At 41.7% G+C, this 27046-nt stretch overlaps 1 protein-coding gene across 3 annotated transcripts in view; it reads right to left on the bottom strand.

Annotated features, from left to right (window-relative positions):
* Positions 1-27046, bottom strand: part of IGHMBP2 (immunoglobulin mu DNA binding protein 2) — a 121147-nt gene that overhangs the window by 50461 nt on the left and 43640 nt on the right. For all 3 annotated transcript variants that reach the window (XM_060261194.1, XM_060261196.1, XM_060261195.1), the window contains one exon: positions 20787-20961. In XM_060261194.1, the coding sequence (XP_060117177.1) occupies positions 20787-20961 (175 nt within the window). The remainder of the gene's footprint in view (positions 1-20786; positions 20962-27046) is intronic.

The raw sequence follows: 27046 nt of genomic DNA, 5'->3' as shown, positions 1-27046 counted from the left end.
CACATTAGGATGAAGTGTCAAGGGAGTGGGATTGCTAAAACTTTTGACATGAACAAAAATTATTTCTTAATCTCAAATGTTAGACTGTAAACCAATTCACTCAATCATCCCATAGGAGATAATACTGGGCTAAAAAGTCAACACAGAGAATTCTAGAAGGTACACAGAAGATTTCTCAAGAAGGCAGGACCAGAACCAATGGGTTGAAATTAAATCAAAAGAGTTTCTGGCTCAACATTAGGAAGAACTTCCTGAACATTAGAGTGATTCCTCAGTGGAACAGACTTCCTTGGGAGAAGGTGGACTCTCCTTCCTTGGAGGTTTTTAAACAGAGGCTAGATGGCCATTGGACAGCGATGAAGATCCTGTGAATTTGGGGGTAAGTATTTGTGGGTTTCCTGCATTCCTGCAGGGGGTTGAACTAGATGACCCTGGAGGTACCTTCCAACTCTATGATTCTATGATTCTAAATGAGGAAGCATTCAATATTTCAGTGCATTTTGTATGGTACAACCTTTTTCAGGGAAAAAAATTATTTCCAGAACACAGCTACATAGGAAACATTCATTAGTTTCGGCTGCCATAGATTCAAACAACTTGAATTTGCCGTTGAGCTGAGAGTAAAAAAGAAATCACAAACTCCTTTGAAAAACAAAATAAATTAATAAAGCTAAAATGAGACATAGGGCAATAATTCTTTGAAAAAGGCATATGAATACCATCAGCAAAATATGAACGCTGAGCAAATAATGATGGTGATGAATTAATGAAGATGATCCAGATCAATAAATTAGGAGGAAAAAAATACCAGAATGAAAATGAGCAGATTAAAAGCGTGGATTGGGCTATATTGTATCTTGATAATGAGATGCACTTCAGATGTAAAGCAAAGATTGGTCCTCTATAAAAGAACATAACACCTTGGATATTCCTATTTCAATTGTCCTCACATACACATCCTTTTGTTATTATTCTACCACTAGTCATAAGAAAAAAAGCAGGATAGCTTAGGCTTGGCTGTTCCACCCATCTCACTTTCTGAAGGAATAAATACTAATAGCTAATTACAGCTATCAGGGAAGGCTCAGGTTTCCTTGCTGGCAAATTAAGAAGAGAAGATGAATGGTTTTATCCAAAGTCTACTCACTTGTTTCTGCATGCCTGATACTAAGAGCTGAACAATTCATATGCAATTTGAAACAATGTTTAGCAATCAAAAATAAAGAAGAATAGGTGCTAATACGTCAACTGCCTTCATTTGCCAATGGGTAGAATAAAAGAAAACATAGTTAAATGAGAGAGAGTTGCTACATTCTATTCATATCTAAGATGATGTTACAAACTAGGCATAATCAACGCTGGCCCAAGGGCATGTGGCGCCCCAGGTAGGCGCCCCCCCACTGCTGCTGTCCCCCCCACAGTGCTGCAATGCAGCGCCGCGCTCCTTCGCACCCCCCCAGTGTGCCTTGGTGTGATGCCCGTCCCCTCCCTTCCCCTCCTCCTGTGCAATCAGAGTGTGTCATGCTCTGTCCCACCCCACCCAGCGCACCTTGGTGCGGCACCCGCCCCTCCCTTCCCTTCACCTCCCCCCCCCTGCTGATCAGAGCGCGCAACCCTGCGACACAGCATGTACTTTTCTCCCTTTCTCACAATACAAGAACTCGTGGGCATTCAATGAAATCGCTGAGCAGTCGGGTTAAAATGGATAAAAGAAAGTCCTTCTTCACCCAAAGGGTGATTAACATGTGGAATTCACTGCCACAGGAGGCGGCGGCGGCAACAAGCATAACCAGCTTCAAGAGGGGATTGGATAAAAATATGGAGCAGAGGTCCATCAGCGGCTATTAGCCACAGCATTTTATATGGAACCTTCTGGGGCAGTGATGCTCTATATTCTTGGTGCTGGGGGGGGGGCAAAGTGATTGCGGGGGGGGTGCGGAGACGAATGGACAGGAAGAGAAAGGAGGGAGTGGGTGGCGGGCAGCAGCAGGCAGGCTAACTAGGCACTTGTCTGGGGCACCGGGGGGAGCCCAATTTGGTGCCCCACCCTCCCAGCACCCTAGGCAACCACCTAGCTTGCCTTGTGGGCAAGCCAGCCCTGGGCATGGTATCTCTATTGAGTTGGGTGAAAACCAGTCTAGTAGATACATTAGCACACAAATGTTTTCTGCCTGTTTTCATCGAAGTAACTGAGACTGTTGGACCTGTCTGAAGCATTAAGATGAAATTCAAATGTCCCTAAAAAAGCTATCTTCATTTTCACACAGTTTGCTCACTGACCTCAAAATTAAAAAGTTGAGATCTCAAGATAGCTCCCATCCTGCAGCATGAAACTACCACAGGTAAAGGATACTAAACCCTGTTTACAGCATCAGAGGATGTAAACTAATGCCACATGACCATAAGAAATCAACATGCCACATGAAAGCACAAGTGATCAGGCAATCAGAACTAGAGATTTCAACTGTATCAGAAGTTTAATGGTACTAATAGCCTCTTGGGCAGCATCTGGTGTCCACTGGAATCCAATCCAGCTCTTTTTATGTTGTAGTCCTTAGACTCATCTATGTTTAAGGTTTTTTGGCATTACAGTGATATTCAGGAAACCTTGATTAACACAGTGCAGACACTGGTCAAGAACGGCACCCCATTTCCTGGGAACAAAGCAATAAACTCCTTGGATTTCACACTAAGAAGAGATGGTTTCCCTTTATGGAAACAAATGGGCAGGACAGATATGACCATTTGCTCACCTACCAGAAAGAAGCAAGATAGAAGATCACTGTTTGAATATCTTGAGTTATGGCCATAAAAGTTGAGGACATGCATCTTGTTATGATGGGTAAAGGAGCATGACAGCATACATGAGAACTCTAATCCAATTCCAGGACAGATCATGGAGAAACACTCCCAGCTAGGAAAGAAAAATACTTAACACACACTGTGAAAAACCTGCAAGCCAAGGACCGGGAACAGAAGAAATGAAGTCTGCCTTGACCAGCCTCTATTTCAAAGCTCTTCCTTCTTTGGAACAGAATGCCAAGATAAGATCATTTGTACAACCTATTTAGTTTCTTGGTTTTGTTTCTTTTGATTGACTTCTGTAACATTCCTGTAAACATTCTGAAATGAGTTTCCTATGTTCCTGCACTCCTAGAAATTATAACTGTTTGTTATTGAATGTTATCCTCCTTGTTTAAAAGATTTCAGACTGTGACCCAAAACCCTCATCCAAACTGTCTGGCTATTCATCCATGCATAGATGTCAACCATAAATCAAAATTACTGCTAGAGTTAGCTAGCAGGTGGGGCAAAAGGGCGGTGTTGCCTTCAGCATCTCAAGACTGCTTTCAGTGAGAATGGCGGCAACTTACCCATATGACAGGAGAAAGGGGACAAGTGGGCAAGCCCCCTCTCACACGAAGAGATTCTTCCACTGCCTCCTGAGTACTCTCACGCAAGGAGAGTAAAGAAGGGGGTGGTGGAGCATCACAGACATGTCTTTTTTCTTTGAAAATTTTCTTTATTTAGCTACATAAACAAGAAGAGCTCAGTGGCCAAGAGCTTTTTGAAGCATATCTAAGATATAATGGTTGTAAATAAATCAAATCCTTTTGCATGTTTACATACCCATGATGTGCTGCCCACCAGCACATTACAGAACACTGAATGGGTTTACAGATGTCCAAGAAAGTATTCCACCTATCCAAAACTGCTACTACACATGGATTGGATAATGGATTCTGTATTTGAGAAATTGTAGAGTCCGTACAACACTTTCCTGCTACTCCTGTTTGTACTTCACAAAAATTGTATCCATGAGACTACATCAATTATCCTTCTTTAGATACAAATTTGATTTGCATAAAAATCAGGATCCTGTTGTTTTATTAAAAATTTTCTTACTGCTACCATCAAGTAATGAATACCCTAAGCTTATGGACTGAATACACAGAAGTGTATTTATTTTTTCCTGTTGGTTTATTCAAACAACAATAATCTCTGATATTTAAAACCGCTTCTTTTTTTGCTAGCCCTCCCTCAGCTCAAAACCCCCATCTTAATTGTGACCCCAATTTACTCGGTTTTGCATTTAACCAAAAGAATAATCTATTAAAATCTATATATTTAATAGCAGAAGTGTGACCACACCTGCAAATATCTAAATCAGGGCCACACTTACCAAATACAGATTGTTCTGCAAACTTGGAGGGCTCCCCACATTTACCGAAAAATCTGAAGATGCTTAAAAATACATTAGGGGGTTTAAATTCACCCCCTAAAATGCTCAGACAACAAACCTACCTCCTCTGGCAATGGCTCCGATTGTGGAGTTGACAGCAGCCATGGCATGCTAGGCAGCAGAGGTCAGACACTGCACCAAGCTTGTCAGCAATGGTGGGGTTGGTAGATGTAGAATACCTGGCAGTGAAGCTAGAAACCACACCAGACTCACTGGGAATGGAGGTGGTGGAAGGAGCTGGAGCTGCATCGGGCTTGCCAGCACTGCAGGCCATATAGGTGTGGAGAGACAGGGTCACGGGCACTTGAAGGGATGCGAGGAGCAGGTGATACAGTGGGCAAAGGAGACAGGGAGATGCACCAGGCTTGCTGGGGGGAGCTGAAGCTGTGCTGGGCTTGCCAGCAGAGGGGTGGGTGGGAGCTTAGATGGGTTCCCTGGGAGTCCCAGTGATGGGGTGGGGGGAGCAATGGCTAAGAGGGAGAAGAAATTTCCCCATAAGTATCATGTGTTCCTACTTGTTTATTCTAATTCTATGCCAGCTAATATTGGACAGCAGATGTTATTATTCATTGCAAGCATAATCTGGTTAGGGTAGCTATTCAGAGGATTCTTCTGTTAACAGAAAGGAGACTATATAATGCCAAAGTTTTTCCAGAAATACAATAATAGTTCAGTAGCACAAAATAGTGCAGGGATCCCAGTATAGCATCTGTGGGCACTGTGGGCACATGCCAACACCTTTCCTGGCACTCATCAAGTATTTTTAGAAAGTGAGTGAGGCCAGCTGGAGGTCCTGCTCGGCAGAGCTTCTGATTGGTCTTCGGACAACTCATGGGCCGTACAGATTTTTAAAAGGCTGTTTTAGCAGCAGCTGCCACCATAACAAAAGGATCTTCACTGCAAATCTGAAGTTGTGTGCAAAAAAATATTTTTAACAATATGCAAAAAATATTATAAATAATGCTCATTTAAAAAGGTATCCTGTTAAACAGAACTTTTGTCTGATATGTTTAGGAGTTACCACTATAGTCGTACACAACCTCACTCCCTGACATTTTGAGGTTGTCTCCACCTCTTGTTACCACCATTTTGTGGCTGCATCTACCATTCCGTGTCAGAATCCCAGAGGTGCCCTCAGTCTCAAAAAGTTGGGAACCCCTGCAACAGTGCATTTCCAGAAACAAAACAGAAACCAGTTCCATTACTTTGCTTTAAAGCAGTCTTCCCAATCATCATATTCTTTCAACAAACTAAAACAGCAACATTACAGCCTCAGGGATTCACCTGCTTTCCTTTCCAAATCTGAAGGGGTCACCCTTTCAGTTCAAAATAGACCAAGTGAATATAACCAGCCTTTAAACTTCAGATAAAAAGGTAGACTTTTTTTTCCTGTCCCCCTCCCTTAAGAACAACCATTCTTTCCTAAGGATCATGGTTAGAATCTGCTCATCAGTAGATTTCAGTTCCAATATTAACAAAACACTCTTCCCACAGAATATGCAATGAAAGTAACTATTGCTAGCATTGTGCCATTAGTTGCCTTTTCCATCATGTTGGTAAAATGTGCTTGCCAAATTTTGCTGCCTTCATTGTCCCCAATCCTTTTCTTTCTTCATCCTTCACTACATATTGCCATCATTTTGTCCTAGGCTCAATTTAAACATTGTCCTTGTAATGAAAACCCCCCACACCTTTTCTGTTTACTTGTTAGAAAGGCTAAGCCAGGGCATGTCACATGGTTTCTACTCCTTCCATATTTATGTATGATGCGGGGATTCTAATCTGTGGTAGTGAATGTAAGTGTAGAATCATGCCCAACATACAAAGGCATAATTTCAGACTGTGGCATACAGATGTCTTTTTATTCATTTAATCCATTTATATCCTACCTTTCTCTCCAATAGGCACCCAAAGCAGTTTACATCATTCCCCTCTCCTGCATTTTATCCTCACAACAATCCAACGAGTTGGGTTAGAGATAATGTGGTTGGTCCAAGGTCACCTGGCAAGTTTCCATGGCATGAATGATGTTTTGAACCAGGGCCTTCCAGGTGCTAGTCCAACACAGTTAACCAGTAGGCCATACTGGTTAGTATACCATTCTGTGGTATCACATGGCACATCACAGAACTCCAGATAGTCATGCAGAGTCCAGGTTCCAAACCAAACATGCTAATGATCCACTGCCCTTGTACTGATGCTATGTGGCCAACAGAAATTTCCCCACCACTTAAAAACACAAGTTCTTTCATCTCACATGCACAGAACATGAAGTTCACTGAAGACATTTGAAACCAAGGCATCCTGTCTGAACAGCAATTGGGATACAGGTCTAGAGTACTATTTATCCTCTAACAATAATTGTATTTAATGCAATGAGTTCCTTGGGGAATATCTTATTGGTAACTCATTGTGAGAGATGTAAATCTGTAAAACACTATTGATTGCAGTCATCTTCTCTGAAGCTCTATTTTTTTAAAAAAATCTATTAAAGCCAAAAGAAGGCACAAAAGGTGCTACTGGCTCTATTAAGCTTAAAATATTTGATTTAAGAATCAAATTTTAATCCATGAAGAAACAGAATCTGTGGGAGACAAATGGTTTCACTGGAACATTGCTTACAACGAACTCTGATGAAGCTCAAGAAAGAAGATGTTTGCTTTTACACTAAATGACACTTCAGTGTTCAGAGTAATACAAGTTTTTAACTGTTGGCAAATACAGATGTCAAGCAGCTTTTTAAAAAAGGTCATTGTCAGTAGTACAGACTACAAAAACAGAAGGAAAGCAATCCATTTAATGCAAGAAGGCCTCCCAGCACATTTGAAAACAGCCAGGCAACTCTGATAGAATGATAAGCAGACTGCAATTTTCTAAGATGATTTACCTTTATGTACCACACAAGGGAAAAATATTTTGTATTCATAATAAATTACACAAGCCCTTGTGTAAATCTAAGCAATCTATCCAATTTATTGCAGTCAATTTATTAAGCCTTGGTTAGCAAAGGGGAAAAGGAAGGGAGGCTTGTGATTGCAACAGGGAGAGAAAACAAACTTTGGCATAAAGAAAGTAAAACGGCAGCCCACAGGACGAAAAATAAATGCTATCTAGAACCAACAGGAGACTCTCTCCAATGAAAACTTGGCTTCTACTCCCTTTAATTTCTGAGATTTCAGCAGTCCTGACCACATTTTTACAGTCTTTTGCCCCAAACATAAGGTCTACAAATTTTGCTTAGCTACTACCCATTAATAAGACTTGGAAATGGATACAATAGATCAAGGGAACTCAACATTGTAGAGCCTTGAGGCATTTCTGGAATCTGAGAGAGTATAGTGGGCACTACTACATAATGGCCCATGGGAAGCAAGGTCACACACAAAATGTTGGTAGGCTTTAAGTCAAGTATTTCTGTACAATATGGGCAGCTATACAGAAACAGGCACTCCTATCTCCAGGATTATTCTACTCCAGTGAGTTGGAGAAAAGTCAAGTCTGGATCTTTGCTTTGGGTAAGAAGAACATTGTAGAAGAAGCAAATGGTCACCAGGAAATACTTCAGTGGGAACCATGATGCCCCTGGGTGCCAGACAGGGTAGCACTGCAATGAAGTAAATGCGTATTTTAAAACATCTAGCTATAGCTAAAGGGGGCAGGATATAAATTGGCATGATTTTGTAAATTGGTACTAAGAGCATTTGTGAATTTCCTTTCTACAGAGCTTTACTTTAGCTTCTATTTCTTTTGCAGCATGAATTAACCACCTGGCTCACAAAAATCGATTATCATGCTCCTTGTCAAATGGATCTTTGCAAGGACCATCAAGCCCAGCCTGCTATGCTAGAGTTCAGTAATCTGACAATCACCACAATGGAGCAAGAAGAAACATTTTGGGAGCAATATAATCAAATCTGCAAACTTTCCACCTTGAAAGCATGAGGCTGTTGCTCCAGAAATACCTCATCATTATGAAAAAAAATCATAAAGATGTCAGTTTCACAGGCAGGAATTCCCTATATCAATGGATGCCTTTATTTAAGTAGATACACCTTTCTCAATACGTTTTTAATACAGAAATATAAGCATGGAAGGGACAAAAATAATTTTGAGCAAACTCAGTGGGAATGCTAAAAGGACAATAACCCTAGCAAAAGTATCCAGGATGCCAATGCAAGAATTCAGAGCAAAAGATTCCTTGAAAGGAATTCTGGTTGCTGCCATTTTAGACTCTGTAATTAATTGTCATATTTATACAGAAGTTCACAATACAATTTTGAAATCTGCAACAATTGGGCATAATGCATAAATGACATGTACTGTAATTCATAATTGCTACCACTGGGACTTTGGGTTGTTTCATTTCTGCCTCAACTTTTCAAATAAATAATTTCTAGAACTGTAGCTCTGCAGTGCAGAACCCCAACAGTTTTAAACAGACTATTCTGAAGGCTGCAACCATGACACACGCATGACAATCTGCACATGGTACACATTTATCTGCTATTTCCAAGTTCCTGGATGCCTCAGAAGGTTGCTGAGCAGAAGGATGCTGAGCAGAAGGTTCTAATACAGATGCAGACCTGTAAAAGACTGCCTCAAGCACTTCAAAGAATTCCAAGCAAGCCCACTCCAAGAGAGGGCATTGCGCAAGCCAGCCAGAAGACAGTGTCTATCTCTGAGGCTATGTGACACCCTCAAGCAAAGAATTGGAATCTGGCATGCCAACACCACACCAACAATCACTTTACTCCTTCATAAGCTAGCAGCCAGCATAATATCATGGATAGTGTCAGACTAGCATCCTGGATCAAAATCCCACTCTACCATGGAAACTCACTGGGTTACCTTAGGCCAGGCACATGCTACAGCCTACTTCATAGGATTGCTGGTATGGAAGGATGAAGGAGGGAACAACAATGTTTTAAGTTGCTTTGGGTCTCCATCCAGGGGGAAAGTGGTGTGTGTGTGTGTGTGTACAGGATTTTTTTTTCCTCTGGAAAAAGAGGTGCCAGGATTCTCAAGAGGGAAATGAAGGAGAAACACACAGGTGCCCCTCATGAACTTTTTCTGTGTTTATTTTAAACAACATGTTTTTCTTTTGCAAATGTAGCTGTGAGAACTGCTCCTTCAAAAAAAGAGAATAGTGCTGGAAAGTTTAACCTTTTTTCCCCTACTGTTTTGCTGCTGGAAAAAAATCACTCCAGAAATACTTGTAACTTACAAGTATGTTTCAAATGTATAGTTTGACCTTAAGAACTGGGATTTGGGCTGTCAGCAGCTTAATAGCAACTGGGTGCTGCCTGCCTAGCTCAATGTTTCTTTCCAGGGAGCTCTCCCAGGTCCTGCAAAATCCAACCTTTTCCTGATAGGGCCTCCTCAGAACTAGAAATCTTTTGTCTAATGTATTCTGACCTTTGTATTCTGATCATGCCAGGAAATGGCAACCCACTCCAGTATCCTTGCCAAGAAAACCCCATGGACAGTATCAAAAGGCTAAAAGATATGGCACTGGAAGATGAGCCCCTCAGGTCAGAAGGTGCCCAATATGCTACTGGGGAAGAGCGGAGGGCAAGTACAAGTAACCACAGAAAGAGTGAAGCAGCTGAGCCAAAGCCAAAAGGACGCTCAGTTGTGGATGTGTCTGATGGTGAAAGAACAGTCTGATGCTGCAAAGAACAATACTGCATTGGAATGTGAAATGTAAGATCTATGAAACAAGGTAAGCTGGACGTAGTCAAGCAAGACTGAACATCGACATCTTGGGAATCAGTGAACTAAAATGGACGGGAATGGGTGAATTTAACTCAGAGGATCACTACATCTATTATTGTGGCCAAGAGTCCCGTAGAAGAAATGGTGTGGCCTTTATAGTTAACAAGAGAGTGAGGAGGGCAGTAATGGGATACAATCTCAAAAATGACAGAATAATCTCGGTCCATATCCAAGGTAAACCATTCAATATCACAATAATCCACGTCTATGCCCCAACCACTGATGCAGAAGAGGCTGATGTGAACCAGTTCTATGAAGATCTACAACACCTTCTAGAATTAACACCAAAAAAAAGATGTCCTCCTCATCATAGGGAACTGGAATGCCAAAGTAGGAAGTCAAAAGGTAACCGGAACAACTGACAAATTTGGCCTTGGAGAACAAAATGAAGCCGGGCAAAGGCTAATAGAGTTCTGTCAAGAGAATAAGCTGGTCATAGCGAACACCCTCTTCCAACAACCTAAAAGGTGACTCTACACATGGACATCACCTGATGGGCAATACAGAAATCAGATTGATTATATACTCTGCAGTCAAAGATGGAGAAGCTCCTTACAGTCAGCAAAAACAAGACCTGGAGCTGACTGCGGCTCAGATCATGAGCTGCTCATTGCAAAATTCAGGCTTAAACTGAAGAAAACTGGGGAAGCCATTAGGCCATTCAGGTTTGACCTTGATCACATCACTTATGAATATACTGTGGAGGTGAAGAATAGGTTTAAGGAACCAGAGTTGATAGAGTGCCTGAAAAACTGTGGACGGAGATTCGTGACTTTGTACAGAAGGCAGCAATCAGCACCATCCCAAAGAAAAAGAAATGCAAGAAAGCAAAGTGGTTGTCTGATGAGGCTTTACAAATAGCTGAGGAAAGAAGGAAAGCGAAAGGCAAAGGTGGAAAGGAAAAATTCACCCAACTGAATGCAAACTTCCAGAGAACAGCAAGGAGAGATAAGGAGGCCTTCCTGAAGGAACAATGCAAAGCAACAGAGGAAAATAATAGAAAGGGAAGGACAAGAGATCTCTTCAAGAAAATTGGAGAAATCAAGGGAACGTTTTGTGCAAAGATGGCCATGATAAAGGACAAAAACGGTAGGAACCTAACAGAAGCAGAAGAGATCAGGAAGAGGTGGCAAGAATACACAGAAGAATTATACAAGAAGAATCTCAATGTCCTGGACAACCATGACAGTGAAATCGCTGACCTTGAGCCAGACATCATGGAGTGTGAAGTCAAATGGGCCTTAGAAAGCATTACTAACAACAAAGCGAGTGGGGATGATGGCATCCCAACTGAGCTATTCAAAGTCCTAAAAGATGATGCTGTTAAAGTGATGCATTATGTCAACAAATTTGGAAAACGCAGCAGTGGCCACAGGATTGGAAAAGATCAGTTTATATTCCAATCCCAAAGAAGGGTAATGCCAAAGAATGTTCAAACTATCGCACCATTGCACTCATTTCACATGCTAGCAAGATCATGTTAAAAATCCTACAAGCTAGGCTTCAGCAGTATGTAGATCGGGAACTACCAGAAATTCAAGCTGAGTTTCGGAGAGGTAGAGGAACTAGAGATCAAATTGCCAACATTCAATGGATTATGGAGAAAGCACGGGAGCATCAGAAAAACGTCTATTTCTGTTTCATTGACACGTTAAAGCCTTTGATTGTGTGGATCACAACAAACTGTGGCAAGTCCTTAAAGCGATGGGAGTACCAGACCACCTCATATGTCTCCTGAGAAACCTGTATAAGGGTCAAGAAGCAACTGTCAGAACAGGATATGGAAGAACCGATTTATTTAGAATAGGAAAAGGAGTTCAACAAGGATGTATAGCATCACTCTGCTTATTTAATTTATATGCAGAGTACATCATGTAGAATGCTGGCCTGGATGAAGCAGAAGCTGGAATTAAGACTGCCGGGAAAAACATCAACAACCTCAGATATGCAGATGACACCACTCTAATGGCAGAAAGTGAGGAGCTAAAGAACCTCTTGTTGAGGGTGAAAGAGGAGAGCGCAAAAGTAGGCTTGAAACTCAACATCAAAAAAGCTAAGATCATGGCATCCGGTTGCAAAGAGTCAGACTCAACTGTGCGACTGAACAACAACAACAAAATTCTGACCAGTGCCAGAAGACTATTACTCCAGCCAAGCCTCATTCAACCCTTGCGCAGCACTCTGTAAGATAACAGATAATAGAGATGGAATATCATCTTAAAAGAACTATGGGGCCTTCTATTTGCTTCCTGGCATAATTTAAAGAGTTAGATATCACCTTTCAGGAAGAGTGTGCCCCCTGCACTTTGCCACTTCAATGACATTTTATTGCTTTACTTGTTAAGCAGTTTGCTCTGTTCCATGAAATGTTATCCATTTTACTGGCTTTTATTTAGGGGAGGGTTTTTTTGTTGCTAAGTTAGCATTCTAAGTATTTTAATATATGTCTTAAGCTTTTATGTTGGAAACTATTTCAAAAGTCATCAGCTGACAGTTGCAAAATAGAAGGGCTTTTCATGTATGTTAGAAATAAAATGTCTCAAAACTAGCCTCAAATCAAAAGAGACTAGAAGCAAGCAGGAAAAGACAGTACATAAAAAAAGGAATGAATGAGTTACAGAGTATTTAGGGAAAATATTGGTATAAAATTAAAATGGGGTGACATGGGTAATACAAGCATTAGGGGGATTGGGTTGTAGTGGTAGAGCACATGCCTTGCATGCAGAAGGTCCCAGTTCTATCCCTGCCCTCTACAGTTAAAAGTAGAGAGCATAAGCTGAGAAAGACCTGGAGACAAGCTGCCAGTCTAAATAAGAATGAGTTAAATGGACCAATGATATAAGGAAACTTTATATATGCACATACCTCCAGCAAAGCCCTTGTTATCTTTCCGTGTCCCTAAATGAAAAGCAGAGTACCTATGTAATTTATCCATTTAATTTATCTTGTTCTTCAAGGACCATCTCTCTTACTATGTACCCACACAACACCTCAATCCTCTTAGCAATTCATCTTTGCTGCCCCTTCCTGCAGAGTTGTGAGAATTCACTGCCAAGTTTTTACTGCAGCAGCACTTGTCCTGTGCTATGGCATCCTCAAACAAGTCAGAAAGACAGCTACCTGCTGTTTTTTTAAGGGAAGTGTTCATTTCCCACACGGATGGCACTGACAGGCCCTTGATCTGGTATACTAGTGCACACCTAGTCTCACTGGAGAGATTTTGCAATACTGTGTGACAATCAGATGTGAGGGTGATCTGGCTGCGATATTTGTCACCCCATTGATTGCCAGGGTTGATTCAGATGATCTGACTGGCTAGGCAGGTGTTCCCTACCTCCCTCACTGCTCCATGTGCATCCCTCCCAAAGCTGCACACTTAGTGGAGGAGGATGACCATTCCAGATAGAAGGAATACCATTCTTCCGTCAAGGGTGTGACGATCTGCTCTAATGACAAATAATTTTTGGATACTAAAACCCTCATTTAGCCATCCCAACAGCAGTCACTTTTCCTGCTGCCCAGATTCTGCTTCTTTTCTGATTTTGTCCTTTGTTATGAAATTATCCTGATGTTGGAGTCCCAGTGCCATCACTACAGAGATAGCTTGCTGTAGAGTTTCAAGGATAAACAATCCCTAGGACCTGTCTTTATTACTTGTTCCTACAGAACTTATTGATCTAGTCATAAAACAGCAGGTATCAACCTGCCAGTAAACAAAGCACTATGTTGCTTCATGGTCCTGTTTTCCCCTGGGATGTGCAGTGCCTGGCATAAAAGAAACCATTTTCATTTGTACCCACTAATCACTATCACCAACACAAACAAAACACTACTGATCAGGCTTTCTGTATATTGTATATTATATTATATCCTTCCCTGACAAGTTATATTACATTAGAGATATAAGAGAGATCCATAAAATTCACATGCACAACAAATTGACTAATGATTTACACAGTAAGAGCAACATACACAACAACACAGAATTTATAGGTTCCTTATTTGCATATTTTCTCTGGGAAAGGAAACTAAAAACCAGAAAAGAAATGCATTCCTGTTAATGGTCTACCATCTCTTTGAGAGCAGGTTCATAAATTTGATGCAATTTTTTTCTACCATAGCAGTAATTCTTAGCAGAAAATCTCCAGCAAGCAGTACATGTACACCAGTCGTCTTAATATGTCTCCAAGATCCGGTTTTATCTAAGAACTTATGGTAAGAAAATATGGCAGGCTCCAAGCTGCCATCAGAGAGTCTGGTACTTCCACAGGAGCACCTACAGGGAGCGGGAGAAGATCTGCTGCCAGCATTTTCCACTTCCACCACCGCTTACCCATTTGGGGGCTAAAACTTGCAGACCTTTGTGACAGGCAAGCCTGGAAAAACTTGTCAGCATGTACAAATGCTCAATAAGGCATTAGGCTAGTGACTCCTGAGATCATGCTGATCTAACTGACAGTCAGTGTCAATATGACTTCAGTGCATATCAGGTCTCAACTAGGTGAAACCAGTTCTGACTGGCATTTGGTAACGAGTGCAAAGGTTGAGTGTCTAGTGCACAATGACTCAGCATTTGTAACCCATTGGTGCATATCCTATGTAAAATATGTATATAAGCAGTGATGTACTGTTCACTGTATCCTTCTTCTCTAGATGGTTTGCTTGACAAAGTGCTTTGACGGTGGATGTAAATTATGTAAATAAACTGTATATAGTTAAGCACAGAGTATCGTTGGACTGTTGCTTGCTATACTGACTCACCTACCAGGGCTAACAATAACAATAAAACGACAGGGTTATGGGCCCAGTCCGCTGTGCTCTGGAGGCTTTAGGTGAGGCCAGCCTGCTGTGGTGAACCAAGCCAGAGTGGATGTCTGCTGATGTTTTTGAGAATGAGAGTGAGGATGAGCTCCGTTAGGCTTCGAACAGCAGTGCAGAGAAGACATCAGCATGGCTCATATTTCAACAGCCCAGCTTGTCGAGAAGCTCACCTCCATAAACTATAGTTTGTGGGCTCTCTGTATGGAACATTTCCTCAAGCGAGATGGTCTGTGGTCAATGGTCGAAGCACCTCCAGCCCAGCTTGATGATGGAGACGCGGTAAAGAATGAGAAGGTGCTGGCTAACATCATCCTTAGTGTGGGAGACGACCTGCTGGTTCATGTGTCTGGGAAGACCACTGCGAAAGCGGCTTGGGACAGTTTAAAAGCGGTCTATGTACAAAGTACTGCCGGCTCCCTGATTGTTATTACTCATCGGCTATACAGGACGATAATGAAGCCAGCAGAGTCTGTCAGGGCACACGTAAATGCCCTGGCAGAATGTTGCCAACAGCTAGAGCAGATGGGAAGACTGTGCCAAAGGAAAACAGAGTATACATAATTCTCAGCTCGCTGTCTGCTGAATTCAACATGCTCATTACTTCACTTGAGACAGCTGAAGCAAGCAAACTGACCTTGGCATACGTCACTGGTCGACTTCTTGAGGAGGAGAAGAGGCTACATGAATGGGTTACACTCAGGCTTGGCAGCGATCCAGACTGGGGGAGAAGGCAAAAGCCAGCACCAGCATTTCCCTTGACGACATCAGGAATCGGTGGGGAGAGGCGTCGGAGGTTGCTCTAAAGCTGCGGAAATGCCTGTCCTGAGTGGAGGAACAGACGGAGACAAGGAGGAAAGTCTAAGAGTTCAACAGATTGCTCCAAGGCTTCGCTGGTGATGACAGATGCTACTGCTACTCCAGGGATATGGATCTTAGACTCGGGGGCATCACAGAATTTCTGCAGAGATGAACATTTGCTCCACGACAAAAAGTCTTCCAATCTTCAGCATGTTAGTTTGGCTGATGGACGTAATTCTGAGGTACTATGTCAGGGGTGTGGAAATTTTCCGGCTTTGCAGCACACTTTCTCTGAGGTGGTATGCGTTCCCTCGTTAGAAAACAATTTACTGAGTGTGCCTGTCTTAGATAAGGCTGGGTTTACGGTCACTTTTGCTGACAAGACATGTAAAATCATAAAGGGAGAGAAAGTGCTTAGAGTTGGGAGATTACAGAACAGTGTTTACATTCTTGAGAATTCATTGGGAACAGCTAAGGCTGTAACCAACTCTAGCCCTCATGAAAATTGTGTACATTTGATTCACCGGAGGTTGGGGCATGCTAGTTTCCATGCTATAAACAAAACACTCTCTATTGTGGGGAAGGGAGGTGTGAAAGATTGCAGTCACTTCCTTGACTGAGGTATTCAAGTGCACTAAATCACAAGCTTTCCCCGTAGCTCGCAAGAGTGATAGAGTGTCGGCAAGGCTACTAGTTTTATTGCACACAGACCTGATTGGTCCGTACCCCAAAAGTCACTCCAATAACAAATCCGCTTTAATCCTAACTGATGCCTACTCCAGGTTTTCTTGGGTGTATGTGTTAAAGCAGAAATCGGATGTATTCACCACTGTGAAATACTGGTGCAAAAAGGTTCAGAAACAGCTGGGTAATCTGTGTGCTATTCAAACGGATATGGGAGGAGAGTTTATGTCCTCTGCGTTTAAAAGGTGGATGCAAATACATGGGATATCTCACAGAGTGGCCAATGTAGCAACGCCTCAGGAAAATGGGGTTGTTGAACGAAAAGGTGGAGTGTTGCAAACAATGTTGCATTCTATGTTAAAAGATGCTGGGTTATCTATCAGTTTTTGGGCAGAAGCTTTGAAAGCTGCTTGCTATGCCAACAATAGAATCTGGTCTAAACCAACTGATAGCATTCCATATAAGATGCTATACTACAAAAATCCCAACCTAGATCACCTAAGAGTGTTTGGTACAAGAGCTTGGGTAAACATTCCAGTTAACCAAAGGAGAAAAGGAGGTGCAAGATCTAAAAGATTTCTATTTCTGGGTTACCAAACCGGCATGAAAGCCTATCGGTTTGCTAACGATCAACAGAATATTACCTTCAGCAGATCTGCTAACTTTTGTGAACACCAGGGGTGGCAAAGAATCCATGTCAATGATTTGCCTGATCAGGTTGAACTGCCTGTAACAACTGAGGAACAAACCACTACTGTAAAACAGGAGAGGGTTCTCCTTCACCTAGTGTCTCTGAGGGTGAACAAAGTGCATTAGTACCTAGAAGGTCAACTAGGAGTACTAAGGATGTGCCACCTGACAGATATGGGTTTGAGAATACCTCAGTGAATCATGTTTATGTGAGAGAGCCAAAAAGCTTTCAAGAAGTATTGAATATGCCGGGACTGGAAAGGGCTGCTTGGCAGGAGGCCATGCAGAGGGAGTGCAGCTCGTTATCCGAAAATAATGTGTTTTCTTTGACTTGTTTGCCAGCTGATAAAAAGGCTATTGGGTGTCGGTGGCTGTACAAAGTGAAAACTCTGCCAGATGGTCAAATACAGAGAAAAGCCAGGTTGGTTGCTAGAGGTTTTTCTCAAATAGAAGGTGAAGACTATGATCAAGTGTTCGCTCCGACTGTAAAAGCAGACACTTTAAAAGCAGCGTTGTGTAAAGCAGGGCAAGACAAGATGCAGGTGCACCACATTGAATTTACCACTGCTTACTTAAATGCACGTCTGGAGAAAGAGCTGTATATGGAACAGATACCAGGCTTTGAGAACTCAAGCAAAACTTTTGTATTGAAGCTCAACAAAGCATTATATGACTTAAAACAAAGTGCCAGGGAATGGAACCAATGCTTGAGTGAGGCATTGATTGATTTTGGGTTTGAACAAGGTATAGCTGATCCTTGTATGTTTTGCAAAACAATTGAGCAAACAAAATGCTATTTATTAGTTTTTGTGGATGACATATGTTTTTTGTTCCACACTGATTCACAATTGAAATGGTTTATGGAGTCAACTCAAAATCTGTTCAAGATGAAACACTTGGGTAACATATGACATTATTTGGGAGTTGACATAATCAGAGACTCACAAGGATGGTTTAGTCTGAATCAGAAAGAGAAAATATTTAAACTCCTTGAAAAGTATAACATGCTGGATGCACATTGTGTAGACTCACCGATGACAACAGGTTATAAAAACGAGCCTGATGATAGAGTATTTGAGAACAGGTCTATGTATCAATCTCTGATTGGTTCACTGCTGCATATTGCCTGTTGGTCCAGACCTGACATATGTTTTGCTGTACACATGTTGTGTCAAATCCTTATGCTAAGGACTGGGTTGCAGAAAAAAGGGTACTCAGATATCACTGCCTATAGCGACTCAAGCTGGGGTGATAAGCAGGATGGTAGATTCACAACAGGGTATGTCGTGTACATAAATGGAGCATTGGTACTGAGGAAATCATTAAAACAGACCTATGTGGCCACTAGTACTTGTGAAGCTGAATATGCTGCACTTAACGATTGTGTAATACAACTAGAATGCCTGAAGTAATCCAGAAACAGTCACAAACCATAATAGTTCCTCCCCAAAACAGGCTTTGGGAACACAAACACAAACTCCTTTAAAGTTCTCCATAAACTTACCCTCTCCCTTTTGCCCGTCCCTCCCTTTCATACCTCATCCAATTCTACCAACCCCAAAGTCTCAATGTCTCTTAAACAACCTCATCCATTCTTTCTTGCTGCCCTTTGTGCTTCAAACTCAACCCCAGAACAGCTATGCAGTACCACCTCTCTTTCCCCACTCAAATCTTGTCTCCCTTCATAAAACTCCATTCCTACGGAAATGAGGCCACATACTTGCACATATCCACCCCCTGCCATATGCACCTCCCTTCCCTTTTATCCTTCCCTCATCTGAAACAAAGAATATATTTAATTATTTATTTAGGAGGTTTCTATGCCTCTTCATCAGAGCTCTGTTCAAGGTGGCTTACAATTAAAATAATGTTAGCAATAAAAGCAAGCCATTAAAGCAACCCACTAAATGTTTCATCTATAGAGAGTTATGTGCATTGAGAGAACTATGAATGTTACTAGACCTACAGAAATAAATAATATCCATCTCACAAATATATATACATCAGTGAAAAATAAGGATAAATGTTTTTTAATTGCTGAGCTCAGGTCCTGAAAATAATTATGTAAACATCAGAGTAATCCATTTGATCACAGAACCAGTTAAGAGCTGCAGTTCTTAGCAAGATATATTCTCTGCTTTTAAAAAAAATTATTTAATTTTTAATTTTTTTAAAAAAAAATTATACTTCTTATATACTCTCTGTTCATGACCCTCGTGGCATAGGAGCTCCATGGCGCAGAGTGGTAAGCTGAAGTACTGCAGTCCAAGCTCTCTGCTCATGACCTGAGTTCGATCCCAGCAGAAGCTGGGTTCAGGTAGCCAGTTCAAAGTTGACTCAGCCTTCCATCTTCCAAGGTCAGTAAAAATGAGTACCCAGATTCCCTGGGGAAGGCAATGGCAAACCACCCCATAAAAAGTCTGCTGTGAAAACGTTGTGATGTGACGTCACCCCAGAGTCAGAAACGACTGATGCTTGCACAGGGGACTACCTTTACCTTTTTTAACATGATCCTTATAATTATTCCATAGAATAGTTAAACAGTTCAGTGGCTTCCATAGAATAATGTAAGCTATTGGTCACCACTAGTTCTGTGATTAGCTGGTAAACCCTGGCACACTGAAAGGCAGGCAACAGATTTAGGTAGTGAGTAGTAACTCTTGCAAATGACTTCATCAACAACTCAGAACAGTACAATTCATTCCACAGATACATGGCACCTCCACCGAATTGCACACCATGCCTTTATTATATGGTGATCATGGGATTATCCCATTTTAAATACTGCTCCCAAGTGTTTTTCTAACCCAGTAATTCCTCAAATGTTATGCTGGGATAAGTAAAATAACCAAACAGTTAAAAGCTTCTGTGAGCACTAGAGGTGCAATACTTGTTTAATTTACACCCCACCTTTCTCCCCAATGGGTGCTGGGCCCAAAGCAGCATACATTGTTCCCCCATTTTATCCTCACAACAGCCCTGTGGGATTGCTTAGGCTGAGAGTATGTGATTGGCTCAATATTACCCAACAAGCTTCCATAGCAGAATGATGATTCAGACCTGGGTTTCCCAGATCCTATTTCAATACCCTATCTACTACACCACACTGAGTGGGAACAGCAACCCATTACATCCTAAGATACCTTCACACACATATCCTTATCATGCCTTTTCCATCTGAGAGACTGGGAATCATAAACATTTAAACCAGAGAACAAATTTTGTAGTAAACAAAAGACAGTGTATTATTTGGACAGTCTCATATAGTCACTATAGGACTACCAGCATGAGGGTGACGTAGTGTGCCTCAAGCATGACTGGATTAGATTGCAGAATTACCCATCCTCAGGGCAGGTGGCTGTTATAAGACAGTGTTCCATGAGTCACTACTGAATCTTTGCATGAACAAACTAACATGTAGAAACAGTAGGGGAATTCCTCAAAGAGCAGATTCTTTCCCTTTTACACACCAAATAAATAGTTCCAAAAGTAATTTTAAAACTGTGACACTTAATTAAGAAAAAAATCTGCCTCAGTTATCAGATGGTTGGGGAAAGTTTGCTCCAAATATTCCTTTTTTTTTTTTTAAAGAACATTAGCTATTAATATAAGTACCCAATCCCTTAAAAATGGACTATGAACAAGCCCCTGAACTGCCCAGGCGAATAAGCCCTTGAACTGTCACTGACATTTTAATTGAAGTGTTCCTTCCTATGAGCCTTTCCCCAACATTCACTCCAATAATTAATAGGCTATTCTGAAAACTGCTCCTTACTTGTAAGAGATGACTGTGGGAGGCAGCTGTTTGTGATCTCCAGCCAGGATACACTTTCTGGCCTTCAGCAGAGGGATCCAGCAGCTTGCTTCAAGTGCTTGCGCACATTCATCAATAACCACCAGATCAAAGTGGTTTTCAGGAAGTAGCTTCAGAGGGCCATCAGAAGAGGCTCCTAATTAAACAAAGAATTAAAAAACACTAAGCCTTCTTTCTCATACCAAAGGTGAACGAAGATTTGTTGGTTCACGGGCTTAGATTTTTCAGTGAGTTATTTGAACATATATGAACATATGAAGCTGCCTTATACTGAATCAGACTCTTGGTCCATCAAAGTCAGCACTGTCTACTCAGACTGGCAGTGGCTCTCCAGAGTCTCAAGCTGAGGTTTTTCACACCTATTTGCCTGGACCCTTTTTAGTTGGAGATTGAACCTGGGACCTTCTGCTTACCAAGCAGATCCTCTACCACTGAGCCACCATCCCTCCCTCATGCACCTTCATTATGCTGTATTCTGCTGAATTCTGTAACAAGCAATGAGGGCTCCATCTGAAACAAGCCATTTTTTTTCTTACAGCTTTCACATTCTACCCTGATAAGTGCTTATTGCGCACAACCAGCCATATATATGAGAATATGCAATTTTCCTTGTAGGCTGAGTCAGAAGGCAATGTTCTCAAGTTTTGTATGTGGAGCAGGGGAAGTCCTGGATATTCTTGAGAGTATTAAAAGAATAAAGCAATCACATGAAACACCCACAACATGCATCAGCAGCTATTACACTTCTGTGATACTCATTATTAGGATTTCTAGCAACAGTGATCTTTAAGCCCATTGGTAAACTTGGCAAGACACTTTTGGTCTTGGTTACTGTCTATCCCTTATAGACCATAGCCTCAGCAGCACCTTGTCATACCATCCAAAGTCCCTTACTGGTCACCATTCACTCTGGTCCCTACTCTGAACCTCCTTCCTGATTCTGCTGACGGAAGTACTTGAGAAAAAAAATCTTATAATGTTTAACACTGTTCCTAGCCTTCACATTTTCTCATTCACATTGGCAAAGGTCACATCTACAGAAACAAAGCCCAAAGGGATTACAATATGTTTCCTGTTAAGCTTGGAGTGCAAGCAGCATAATCCTACAGTGATTTCTTTGACCAGTATTAGGAGTCCCACTCTGCATAAACAGCAAATGCATGGGATAGTGAAAGTGGAGAGAGAGCTTTTTCTCTCCCTCATCCATATTTTAGACTTTAGGGGTGAATAGGTAAAAGATTCACGGTGGACAAAAGCAAATGCTTCTTTATTCAACTAACATTTCAGCTGTGGAATTAACTGTCACTGAATGACACAGACAGCTTGAAAACAGGATTGGGCAGAGTCATGGGCAGAGAAGTCCATCAATAGCTAGGGAACCCCTCCACATCCAGAGGAATAACCCTCTGAATATCAGCACTAGGAGGCAACAACAAAGGAGGCCTTGGCTTCTAAATTCTATTTCTTTGGATAGTTGGTTGACCACTGTGTGAAACAGGATGCTGGACTAGATGGGCCGCTGGTCTGATCCGGCTGGGCATTTCTTCTGATAGGAATGCAGCCAGATGAAGTCACATGGTTCCTCCATATAAATATATTTTAAATGTCTCCGTATAATGTTAGGGATAGTTTCCCTAAGCCACTCTTCTTCCTGAAATGCTAGTTCTGGACTCCCCTCCCCACATCAGCAAGAGTTTGATAGCGTAGACCCCCCCCCTGCAGTCTGAGCGGTACAGTCCAGCAACAAGTACATCATGTCATATTCTACTGGCAGAGACAAGCTTTTCACAGGAAATATTTAGTTCCAATCTCTTTATGTTTGATTATTATGCATATGACTCATGGCCCAAGCAGACATCATAGAATTTTTTATAATTAAACAGTTTTTTCATTTTGCATATAAAGCTATATATGATTTACCTGCCCTACTGTTTTTGGCTTGGGTTTTGATGTTGTGCAAAGCTCCAGGTAAAGTAATCCTGTAATACAACGATGCAACTACAACAGTGCATGTTCTTGCATCCAACATTCTGGTGGAATCCTCATGTATTGAACTCAGGTACCTAACAGACATGTCCCTCAGGGTTGACGCCGTTTAAGTTCTTCTTTCACTGAATTTGGTAACAAGATGACAGAAGTAGGTCTGGTTTATACCAACTCTGTAGAACAAAAGAGGCCAAAATGATTTCTACCTAAAGGCTCCTGAACTTCTGGTTGATGAGTCACGCCAGGTTAGACGCTCTCCTACTTATCCTCTTTAGTTGTTTTAAACTTCCCAATTTTTTTGCTTTTAATTTGTTATTTTAAGATATATTATCTCACCACAGCTTTTTTTGTGGACAAGGCTAGACTGAAGCTAAAGTGTTTGCTGCTGACCTTCATGTTCTCAGGGTGCAGGCAGGCAGGTGTCCAAAGCCAGTCCAAGGTCAAAATCCAGGAAGTCAAGCAGGAGCCAAGTCACCAATGCAGAATCACAAACCGGAATCAGAAGTCAATGTCCAAAAGCCAAAAGGTCAAGGCGCCAAGGAAATCAAGCAGGTCAGGATCAGGAAGGAGCGTGGATGCAAGCCAGAGAATAGACTTGTTGCTTCCACAAGGTTACCAGGTCCTGGGTGGGAGCTATATGGGAGTCTCAATCAGCCTGCTCCCTGGGTGGCAGTGACTCTGCTAGAAATAAGGGCTGAGAGATTTGAAGCATCGGCATGCCTCATGTCTTCGCTCTGAAAGTTCTTTCTGGAGCCTGCTTTGAACTCTTGAGATGGGAGGAGGAGAGCTTGGAGGAGATTGATCATCAACAGCTGACACTGGTGCCTGGAGAGTGATTGATGGGCCAGCTGCTGTTTGTTCAGCTGAGGAACTGGCTGGCAACTCTTCCAGGTCTGTTAACCCTTCCAGCTCCTCCTTGTCAGGGCTCATGACACTCACCTTCGGAAGCAAGTCTTTTTTTTTTTGCAGCTGCCGCTACTAATGGTGAGATAAGAATGGTTATAATAGCAAAGAGCTGGATTGAATGAATGATGGTTTTACCCAGTCTGGATATATTTTAGCTGACGGCAGCTTTGATTTGCTCCTGGCACTTTGGTGATACCTGTGTGTATTTTAAAAATGACAACTTTCAAACGTGTGAGAGAGGACAGCCACTCCCCTCCCTCCTCAAAACAATTAAAAATTGATGACTTTTACTCACCTCAAATCCCTAATTATAATCGTTGTGTGATCTTAGAGGATCTGGGTGTTTTTTCTGAGACTGCAGCTACTTCTGTTGTGTACTATTCCATGTCAGAGGACGAAGCAGGAAACAGAGATTAATGAGAGCCAAGCAGAGCAGCCTAAAGATGGAGAGGATGTGAGTTCAGAAGCAGGTGCAGGCTTTCTTGAACTGTTTCAGCTGACTGCTAAAACTGTGGAGTATATTTGTAAAAAGCTCCAGGAGTTGCATGATAAAATGGATCTCATAAGTAGCTGGGTTAAAAGTATAACTGAAGGGGAGTCTGATACATCTTGGAAAGGGGTCTCCAAGAAGACTAAGCAGCCAACATTAACTCATTCTGTGAACACTACTGTGGAAGATAAAGCTTTTGGAGTGTTAGCTGACTTGGCACAATTGAGAGTAAATAATCCCAGCAGGAATTTTCAACTAGTGCTTCAACCTGCTAAGGTCTGTTTGATTGTTGGCAAATATAATGGAGGCACCTCCAGCTGGAATACTAGAACTGCAGTAAAGACACATTTAAAAACATTAATGGGTGTCCAATTAAGAGGGTCAGATTTAAAAGACTTGGAAATTCTGACTAGTGTGAATCAAATTCAAAGAATCCTATTGACCTTTAACATCCCAGAAATTCCATCAATCTTGCTAAGGAACAAAAGTTTTTTAAAGACAAGAGGAATTTTCCCATCTCGGGTCTACAGGAACATAATTTTGGCACCCCTATTTCTGAAGAAAAGTGATCCCAAGCCCCATTACCAACATAAGAACTATAAGGGTCCAATTAACAACTTGAGGGTTACTGTAAGAAGTGCAAACCACAAGAAGCCTGACAAAGGGAGTGTTTCCATTAACAATAAATTAGTGCCTGCCCTCCCAGAATTGCTGATGGAAGAAGGTGATGTGGGAAAAAAACATCCAAGAGGCATTTGCTGATCTGTCTGACCAGGAACAACAATGGATTATTGACAGATTGGAGCTCTTGAAGGTCAAGTTGGTTAAATATGGAGCTGAAAAGCGGCCGTATCCAACGATGTCAACTGCCTTGATACATGAGGAAATGGACAAACTGTCACACCTCCCCCATAGCCCTCCCAAAGCAGATTTCATCAGGCCAAAATGTGGAGAGGTTAGAATTGCAACCTTCTCATCTACCTGACAGTGATAGAGAGATAAAAGAACTTTGGTGCCCCAACAAGGAGCTGGGGGCAGTAGTCAAAAGCCTGCCCAAGAGCATGAGAAATGGCAGTGTTTTCTTCGACAAGGATAAATCACTTGAACTGATAGCAGAAACTGACTGACTGAGAAAAGAGCCTGTAACTTCCAACCTTAAGATCTTGTCATGGAATATTGCTGGCTGGAAGAATAAGTCCTTGCTTCCTTAGGAAGTTTGATGTGATTTTACTGCAGGAAACTTGGGTACACTATGAGATTTCTCTAGAGGGTTTTAGGTCACTCTCTCCTCTTTAGCTTTCAAATCCAAGCGTTTTGGCTGATATCAAGCTGGACTACCATTGTTGTGGTCTTGTAACTCCAATTTTGAGGTGCTTCCCCTACAGGATTGTGGACATTTGGCACAAGCCTGTCTTTTGAAAAGTTCAGGGAAGTCCAATAATAATCAATGTTTATGCACTGCCATGCACTGCAAAAGAAACCTTGACTCTGTATTGGGATAGGCTCCTAGAGTTCTTAGAGGACCTAGAATGGAAATTTCCAGCCTTGGGTATCATAATGGCCGGTGACTTTAACGTCAGAATAGGTCAGATCTTGCAGGAAGGTTAGGTTTTACCCCAGATAACGTCCTGCTTAATTGTTTATATAATCTGAGACATTCTAAGGATCCCCAAATTAATGAAGCTGGAATTCGTTTAGCTCAGCTTTGTCTGAGGTTTAACTTGGTTATTTTGAATGGTCTACCTCCTTATGACCTCCCTGGAGAATTTACTCATGCCTCAAATCAAGGCTGTAGTGTTGTAGCTTATATGCTGATTTCTTCGAATCTGGGAGGCAGTGTAAGAACCTTTTCAATCTTGGGGCGTGTGGAAATTTGAGGGGTGGTGGCTCAGTGGTTGAGCATCTGCTTGGTAAGCAGAAGGTCCCAGGTTCAATCCCCGGCATCTCCAACTAAAAAGGGTCCAGGCAAGTAGGTGTGAAAAACCTCAGCCTGAGGCCCTGGAGCCTCCCCACAAAAAAGAAGTGATGAAATCTATGAATAGTAACATACTTGCAATCACTTGTTTCTATAATACTAGGGGAAATCAATACATTCCAGCAGCCCTTAAAGTTTTTAACCACAAAATCAGTGCTAAACTGCTTTATGGTATTTCAATCTGGATCACAGCCCTTAATAAAGCAGTAGAACAAATACAATCCTGCTTTTAAAGGAAAATATTAGGGCTGCCAGCGTGTGTGCCCTATGCAGCTATATGCTTGGAGACCCATCAAAGACTCCTAGAGACAAAAGCCTAGACTATAACAAATAAATTCTGGTTACGTTTACATTTTAGGAGTAGCCCCAATAATCTCATTGCATGCATGCTATCTGAACCCCAATTATCTGCACGGCTACTCAATATAGAAAAAAAATCTCCATAACTGGTTCAGTTTTGATGATTTAGTCTCCCTCCCTGAGAGGACTGCATTTGCTCTGATTAAACAACGACTTGTAGATATTGAAATGCAAGAACTCAAAAGCCTTGCCTCTGGCAGATGTTCCCCTTTGAGGTGGGGGATCTCCTCTAGTGGAACCTTGGTAACATATCTTTCTTGCTTAACTTCCTCTAAGCTTCGTAGAGCCTTCATGTTAGCTCGCTTTAATGTCCTCCCTTCTGCTGTGCTGTATGGGAGCTTTAAGAAAATTCCATATTCCAACAAGTTTTGTGGTTGTGGTTCAAGGGATATAGAAAGTACTGAACATGTTCTCCTGCATCGTACATTTTACTGTGATATTCGTGCCATGTACTTAGATACTCTTCTTCAAAATCATGAGGGACAATCTGATGGTGGTAAGACT

Source organism: Heteronotia binoei, chromosome 21 (assembly GCF_032191835.1).
Source record: "Heteronotia binoei isolate CCM8104 ecotype False Entrance Well chromosome 21, APGP_CSIRO_Hbin_v1, whole genome shotgun sequence".
Lineage (NCBI taxonomy): Eukaryota > Metazoa > Chordata > Lepidosauria > Squamata > Gekkonidae > Heteronotia > Heteronotia binoei.
The sequence above is the reverse complement of the archived record's forward strand: the minus strand, read 5'-3'. Positions and strand labels throughout refer to the sequence as shown.